The following is an 8,472-nucleotide window of genomic DNA, read 5'->3' as shown; positions in this document are numbered from 1 at the left end:
CTCGACGGTGACAAAACGGAGGCTATTTCCGCGAATTATTCAAGACGGTACCCGTACCATCGGTTCGAATGAATTTCATTTTCGCGAGTGAAACGCGCGATAAACATTCGATAAATATTCCTCGTGTTTACATTAAAATATTTACGTTTTAACCACGACGGTAAGATCGCATTTCCGAATGCGCGAGGAATAGATTTATTCAATTTCTCGGTTTAATGAACCTTACAAATACTGTACAGAACGTGTTAAGAATGATTGCGGCATTACTTTTATGTCGCGGCACGTACTCGCGTCAAGTTCGTTACCGCGAGCATAGGACGTCGGTACAAATTAAACGCTATAACTCGCAAACCAAACACTCCACCTACGGACGACCTGCGAGCATCTGAAAGAGCATGAAAGAAGGTACAATTGATATAGCTTCTCGTTGAAAACGGAATCGAGCGTATTTTTCTGTGTCGCGGTGGATACGAGCTCCTCCAGGTCGTATAAATCGGTATAAAATAATGGTCCGTAGAAACTCTGTGTCATCTATAAGCAGAGATTTGTTTGAACAGGTATCGTTAAGATATATGTAATTGTTCAAATACGGGAATTGATAACCACAACGAACGGTGATTGTGTAACACTTGGGGCACTGTAATGCTTGAATTCGGAACGATACTGATAAATTATGTGTTGTATTTGCTGCAGTTCAGCTCGGCATTCTCTAAATTTGCGATGTAACGTGTGTCTCAAACTTTTTATCTTCTATGCAATCGTACATACGTGTTCGTAGCTACCTCCTTTATTTTTCTGCATTTTATTAATCCAACAGTACATCTAAAAATTGTAAGTTGTATTACAGGCTGATAGGAACTACGTCGTTCGTAATAATAATAAATACCGATAATCGTGGTAAGTTGGAGCTCTACGGAGGTGAAACACAAAACGAAAGTTTGCCGGTTGATTTGCTTTAACGATGCTTTAATAAGAGTACAATCGATAGTATCTGCGAACACGTCGCAGCGGGTGTTCGCCGTAGGCCTGACTTCCTGTAGTCAGTCGCAGAACCTCGACAGGGAATAGAAACGAAAGGTTGACGATCGAGATCGCACCAGTGGTGAGTTTTTATGGTGGGTCTCGGTCGAACGCGTCGCAATTAATCTTACCCGTTGTCGAATGGAGATTCGAGGATCGGCGCGACTTACGCGTCGTCCGACTTGATCTTTTCGGTTTGGGCAGAAGCAGTCTCGTGATGCTGGGGTTCCGGCTCGTGGATGCCCATCCACTTGCAGCGCTTCTGCAGCTCCATTCGGTACCTAAGCGAGAACGAAGAAGATAATCGTTTCACATCGAAGCTCTCGTCGACGGGAATAACGCGAGAACGAGACGAGCAGTTTGCTCGGTGTACCTTGGATGATTGATCGCGTAAATCCACGGGTCGATGCACGAGACCGTTTTCGCGAACACGGCGGGTACCATCGTGGTGGCCGGCGACAGCAATTCCCTGCAATCGATTGTTTCGGTTATCGTCGCGAGAAATCGATACTAAACGCTCGGGAACACTTAGCAATTTACCGATTGCCGAAAACTGCTGTCAGGGCGACGACCGCGTACGGTGTCCAAGCGAGCAGGAACAGGAAGAATATCGTGAACGCCACCTTGGCGATTCGTAGCTCGACGCTTCTCTCTTTGTCCTGATTCGTCACCAGCGACTTCACGTTCATCTTCTTAGCCTGTGGAGCCGAGATAACCGAGGTAGAATCGAAGGTATTCGGAGACTCGCAATAGAGTGTACCGATCGACCTGTTCTCGCAGCATCTTCTCGTGGTTGCATATAGACTTGAGCAGTTGAGAGTAGAAATAACAGATGAGACATAAAGGTATCAAGTATGCCCAGATGAAGATAGCCATGGCGAAGGCTCTGGTGTCGTCATCCTCCGTCATATAGTCGAACGAGCAGGTGGTCAGGAAACCCTCTGAAAGCGTTAACGAGAGAGGCGATCAGTGAAGCGGTGGCAAACGAGAATGGTGATGTTCTGGAAGCTGACTCTCGAAGCTTCGAATATTTGTTACCGGTGGTGAATCGACTCCAGATCTGCAATAGCGGTAAAACGGTGAACGGTGTCACCCAGAACCACGTTAACGCGATGATCACCGCGGCCTGCTTCGAGTTCAGCCGTCCGTCGATCGGGCAGGAAATGGTCCTGCGGAAACAAACGAAATCGATTCAGTCCTTCGTGCAACGACTTTGGAAAGCACCGATCGCGTAACGTTTGGAAAAGGTGTCGTCGCAACCTGTATCGATCGAAAGCGATCACTGCGTTGCTGATAGCCTGCCCGAATCCAGAAACCGACCCTAGGACAGCATAGACGTTGCAACCCACTTCCCAAGCCAGCATGCGTTCCATGAAGCAGTTTATTATTAACATGGGCATCTCGATGGCCATTAGCAAGTCGAACACTGCCAGATTCACTATGAACATGTTGGACGGCGTTCTCAGCGATTTCGATCTGAAAGAAAACGTAGGAATTAGTTTGATACGAGAGGGCTGGAGTTAACAGTGGTCGGTACACCCTCGAGCACGCGAGATCAACCCTCCAGAAGAAACGATGCCGACCCTCGTCGAGGGATGGCGCCACCACAGTCGTCGCCATCGCTACCCCGTATATGCGACTTTAACCCTTTGAATGCCAGAGGAAATTTTCGTACATATCCGAAAAATGCCAGAGAATTTCGAGCAATGATGCACGATTGTAAAGAAAAATGTATATTTCGGTCAATTTTATTACAAGGTTTATGAAACTTTTACACGATACTAAAAATATGTCAGATTTCCCTTATTACTAAGAAGATAGAAATAAAACGTTATAGGTTTAACAAAAAATAAATTTGTATAAAGAAATGATTTTCACAACAACTTGAACTTGCACAAATAAATCTATCTGTATCTATTAAATATTGACGTTACTTGGGTAAAGCAAATTGATTTTTTGATGAGTTATAGCACTTACAGCTTCGAGCAGCGATCTAATTTCTCCTGGCACTCAAAGGGTTAAAAGTCCGGCAAATAACAACTGCACGTTAAAATAAAATGGTACTTTTAACAGTTTAAAGGAACATCCTTCTACGTACACGTAGACTGGTAAAACTGCCACGAAAATGATTTCAAAAAAGCATCAGCTCGTGTTTGGTATGGTATACATCATGGTATACATTTGCCATGTATCGATACCTGATCGCGTATCAGAACTCCAACGTTCATCGATATCCGGAGCATTACCGTGTAATGAACCAGGTGAGTACACTTACGTGCTAAATATCCATATGACGCAACCATTTCCCACGAAAGACATCATCAGCAGCAAAGTGTAGATAAGCGCCATTCCAAGGTGCCAATATTTCCCCGGCGCGGGGAACCCCCTCCAGTATGGGTGTATGAGGTCCACGTGCTCCGGAGGCACGTTCCATCCCAGATATTTTTCATGCACCGTCGAAACACGCCTGCACGCCAGCGAGAAAACAAGCAGAGTTTAATTTCTCTGGACGAAGACTCTCCGGCCCGCGACACTTTCGGATCCAGGAAGTACAGGAATCGATTAAACAGACATCCTTCGCTCTACCATCTCTCCCGAGCAAGGCAGCGAGAGGTACTCAGGGTTCGATAGAATTAGAAATGGAACCGAGACGAGAGTCTCGAGCATTTTGTCCTGAAACTTCTGTCTCTGACTGCGTCGATTCCTTCACTTGCCGGATCATGAACGGAATACTCTACTCCCACCGCCCAATCTCCTCGGTTCGATCACCGAATCGCAAACCAACACCCGGATCTCATCTAACGCGGCACAATCGTTGTCTTTCGAGGAATCCCTTCGATCCTCGGATGACGAGCGCACGCTATATGTTTCCCATTAGGGAAACGAAATACACCCAAGCCAGTCAAACGTCGGGAACTTTGCAACGACGCGGTGTCGGGCGCGGGAGATTCGGAATGGAGGCGAGAATCGCGGTGTTACGAGCACGCACCCGGATTCGTCGCCCATGTAAGCCAATGGAGCGTTGACGAAAGTCTGGTTGCGCAACAGCATCTCGGTACGACTCGAAGACTACGGTTTGAGCTTGGTACAACGGTACTCGCAGTCGCTTTTGCAAATTAATCGACGAATGCGCCGAGCCGGATCGCGGATCGCGGCAGCTCGACCGGATAAATGCCGAACGTTGAGCACGGCAGAGCGGAAACACGTTACTTCTTTTGCGATTCGACCGAGCGACAAACGCGAACGGGGGTGTACCGAGTCGATCGATACTGTCGGGAAGAAAGGGGTGAAAAAAAATGTTCCGATAAACTCGCGTTGGAAAGGATCGAGGTGTGATGCACACGGTTTGAAGTGAGACGCGGTGCAGAGGTCGTGAATACGTTCCGCAACTCACTTGACTCGCTCTATCGCGATCCCTTCCTTTTATACGCACGACGAATCGTGATCGGGAATGGCGTGCTGCTTGAGAGTTTAATTCGATTTGCGATTCACAAATACGAGAAACCTTTTGTTCGGCTGAGTCTAGGCGGTCACGCGAACCGATCTTCGCTCGTGTTACCACCACCCTCCGTGACGCGATGCCCTTTCGCGACGATTCTTAATCTCTCCTCGAGGCTACGTTTCGGGAGCGAGCTGAAGAATTACGGGGGTAGACTTCGCGCTCTCGCGGGAACGAACGAGACGATGCTGGAGGGCCAAGGTCATTCGGGAGTCGCGCTCTCTTCTTCGAAAGTCACGGGAAGAGATGGCAACTGAAGAACGATAGGGGCGAGTTCTTGACACGCGGATACGACTTACTTCTATCCCCTCTTTTCTCTATAATCTTCGATATGTGTTCCAAGTTATTGACGATCTTAATTATTGAATAAATTAAGGACTCAACCGTTTGCAGAATAAAAGAATTGTTTATTAATGAAATGAACGTTAAGGTACGGAGGCCAAAAAGACGTTGACCGGTTGAAGACTGTTACAAGAGCAAAACTCAAACGCAGGAAAACTATTCTATTCGCTCGACATCGCCGAACGGTCGGCGGACACATGGCTTTTATGGTTTGATCTGGGCCTATGTCAAGCAGAGAAACTCGCAGCGAAAATCAAAGGAGATACAAAATACACTTTAGCTTCAACACAAGTGCCAGTAGCTGCACCTATTACGCCTAATAATTGATAATTGAGCCGTTCACTGCCGAATCGATTCACTCCACTTTTTGAAAAATCTTACATTTAAGTGTCAAAGCACTTGGTATAGTCATAACATTTTATATTTATAATAACTTTCCTGAATAATAAAGATTAACACCATTTCCCGATTTCTCGGGCCATTGTAAACAAGAAGGTAGAAAGTCCGAACGAAATATCACGAGTGCGACTCGTGATTATTGTTTACGGTCCAAATTTCTTACCACGAGTCTCGCTAGGTAAGCCTACGCCAAAGGGTTAAACGACAAATATTATTACATCGCATTATTATTATTTATTATTATTAGTATTATTTGTACATTATTTCATCGCATTTCTCAACATTTTGTTGTACAGAGTCGATCGATTTGCGCAATGAACGGCTCATTTCTTATTCGATGCTCTGTGTTATTTACTTCATAGTCCTTTACCTTCTCGTTCTTTGTCGTCGTTGACGTCGCTCAAAGTAACGTTTAATGTACCCTATGCACCGTGCACTCGAACAAAACAAAATAAACGAAATAACCAAAGGGCCACGGTCACTCCACTCGCGGGGATCGTCTCTCGCGAGCGTCCGGTTGTCCATCCCTCGTCCGTGGAATGAACCGGTCGCCAAAAAACCTGACAGTCGAGAGGTCTGTCGCGTCGGTCTGCGCTAGAGGGGCTGAAATTACGAGTGTACAGGTACGGCACAGGAATCGATTGGACGCGCCATGTCAATCTCGTAATCGAGGGCTCGTTTTCGTTATCGGTTTAACCGAATAACCCTCTCGAACCGATCGAAAATTCGGAGAAATTGCGACGCACGTCGGTCAGCGTCCTGAAATTTCACGCTGGTCGATCGTCGTCGCCTCGCGTCGCGTCGCCTGCCGTCGCGCTCCGTCCGGCCTGGTCATTGGTCGCGCGACCGCCCGCAAAACCATTTTTACACGCGGTCCCCCATTCGGTGGCGCCGCGCGAAATTCATCTAGGCAAGTGCATGGACCCGTTGTATCCCGATTCTCGGGTTTTCAAGCTACCCCGCGACCACAGCCTTTGCCCATCCAGCGGATTAAATCATAAAATTGTTCCGGAACGGCCGCGGAATTCCGCTGATTTACGAGGGAGTGTTACGCTCGGGCCGCGCGTACACTCGCCGGACTCCGCGTCCGTTGCGTTCTCGTAGCCGCGGGGGCTGGTCGAGCGATTCGCGGCGTTGCCGGTAGGGTTCCAACGGATCTCGAACAAAAAAATAGAAAAACCGAGATGAAATTATCTCGGAAATTCGACGAGAGGAAGGTGAAAAATGGCGGGCTGATATCGATGGACGGCGACGCGACGTGGAGAAACAGAGTAGGCTTGGAATACATGCTGCTGACGATAATAACATCGCTATTGATGAGATTAACACATTGGCTGGCGGACTAACGCGAACATTTCTGTGACGTTAAAAGTTTGCCTTGGGGCTGTTGAAGATTGGACAATTTTACGTTTGTCGTAGGATTTAATTTTTTAACTGTTGGATACTTGGTGGGTACATTAAGCAGGTGAAAATAAGGAATACGTATTTTTGTATAGCTGCTATAGGAAATAATTTGATGCTTGAAAATTAATATCTATTAAGGGGGGAACCTGGTTTAGAACGCTGAAAATAAAGTGGTTTTTAAGAATTTTTTTCAGGAACACAGATAAAATAGAACTTCGCTAAACTTTAAGGGTGTGTTATTACGTGTTCGAAGAATAAAAAAAAAATGTTGTATTAGGAATTAGTGCTTTTTATTCCTGGTATTTACATAATCTTTATAAACACTTCACCACGAAGAGTAACAGATTGTGTACAATGTAGCATATCCAATTCTTATCTAAAACAAGATAAATTGATTTTTTCTTCAATGTTATGTAATTTTGTCCTATATGAGCTAAAAAAAGAATGCAAAAATATAAAATTGTACAAATTATAGGACTTTTAAGAAAAAATTTGATGTTCACGACAAAATTTTGACTTATTTGTAGAAAAAAAGTTATTTAATTTGATTTTTTTTCAAAGTTCTTAGTTCATAGAGGACAATTATTCATTATCTAACTGAAAATCCTTGAGAAAAGCCGATCGGTCAACTAGATTTATCTCTATCGTATACACAACCCCCCGAAACATGGTTTCGAGAAAAACGTGTTTGAAGTTTTCGATACAGAAAAGTAATAGTTATTGAAAACTTACAGTAATCAGAGGTTAATCTGCTATACCAGGCCCATACAGCAAGCCTTCCGCTTCCTCATGAAACTCGTTTTGTTGCATTTGTAGCAGTCTGCGAGCTATTCGAGCCTCCTCCGTACTGCTTGATCTGTGGCGTTCCTGCCTCGAGACTCGTTGCGCGTCGTGCGTATCGGCAAAAAATTTGCTCTGTTGTCCAACGTTTAATTCTAGTGCGTTCATTATTCGTAGGATGGACGAGTACTCTTCATTAAAAATGCTGGCAGCAATGAAAGCGACAATTTCGATCATTTTTATGCCTGAATTTAAATGTTTCGGTGCTAGGCGCCAGACTGTAGAATTGGAACTTTCGTTCGAATTCTGGGTATGGCCACCTAAACATCGAATTAGCAGGTCTTCCTTCGAAAGTTCTTCGTAAATTGGTTGTATGTGTTCAACATACGTAGTATGTGACATCTGGGTGAAGTGGGGATGGATGGTTGAACAATTTTTCTTAACCTGCCGCCTGAGCCTTCCGCCACTCGCACCAGCTGTCGGCTCCGATCGGACAATTGTCATGAATCGGATTTTCATTTGTTGAACACAAATGGTGTAATGTTGCCATTATGGCTTTTCTCATATCGGTCACGGAATCTACATTTCGTCTTATCGCTAGTCCATAATACGTGGTTAACTTTTTAATTAAAATGTCTGTTAATTTTCCTTTTCCACCAAGCTTTCCTGGTCATGACTTGGCCTACGTACACACAAATGCTGACAAATCTGTGTTCAGGAATAGATTCTATATGAATACTATTACTGATTTATGCAAAAAGAATCGATAATTTTGAAATTCTAAACCAGGTTCCCCCCTTAATAACAAAATTCAAATAAAAGTTAGAAGAGTAGCAGACATTAAATTCTAGAAGGCTATCAGTTTCTTCATTTTTATATACATGATTGTTATGGGGCGAGGGCGATTTCGTCAAATCTAATCATTGATATCGTTTCATTTTGTATGAAAATTAAATATATTTGGCATGTGTACTTTTCGGTAGTGAATTATTTATCTCAATTACGATGCAAGAAATGAAATATTAATA

General features: G+C 44.6%; 1 protein-coding gene and 1 pseudogene across 1 annotated transcript; both read right to left on the bottom strand.

Annotated features, from left to right (window-relative positions):
- Positions 1-771: 771 nt before the first annotated feature.
- On the bottom strand, positions 772-4,424 carry LOC128880921 (opsin, blue-sensitive). The gene is made up of 8 exons (XM_054131481.1): positions 4,010-4,424; positions 3,296-3,487; positions 2,281-2,496; positions 2,059-2,189; positions 1,789-1,961; positions 1,561-1,718; positions 1,394-1,489; positions 772-1,301 (listed from the first exon to the last, which is right to left on the bottom strand). Exons 1-8 carry the CDS (start codon positions 4,069-4,071, stop codon positions 1,187-1,189), a joined length of 1,143 nt encoding a protein of 380 aa, XP_053987456.1. The 5' UTR covers positions 4,072-4,424; the 3' UTR covers positions 772-1,186.
- Positions 4,425-7,408: 2,984 nt separating this feature from the next.
- On the bottom strand, positions 7,409-8,009 carry LOC128881307 (uncharacterized; annotated as a pseudogene).
- Positions 8,010-8,472: the final 463 nt, after the last annotated feature.

Source organism: Hylaeus volcanicus, chromosome 8, assembly GCF_026283585.1.
Source record: "Hylaeus volcanicus isolate JK05 chromosome 8, UHH_iyHylVolc1.0_haploid, whole genome shotgun sequence".
Classification (NCBI taxonomy): domain Eukaryota; kingdom Metazoa; phylum Arthropoda; class Insecta; order Hymenoptera; family Colletidae; genus Hylaeus; species Hylaeus volcanicus.
Note: the sequence above shows the minus strand (reverse complement) of the source record. Positions and strands in the feature narration are given on the sequence as shown.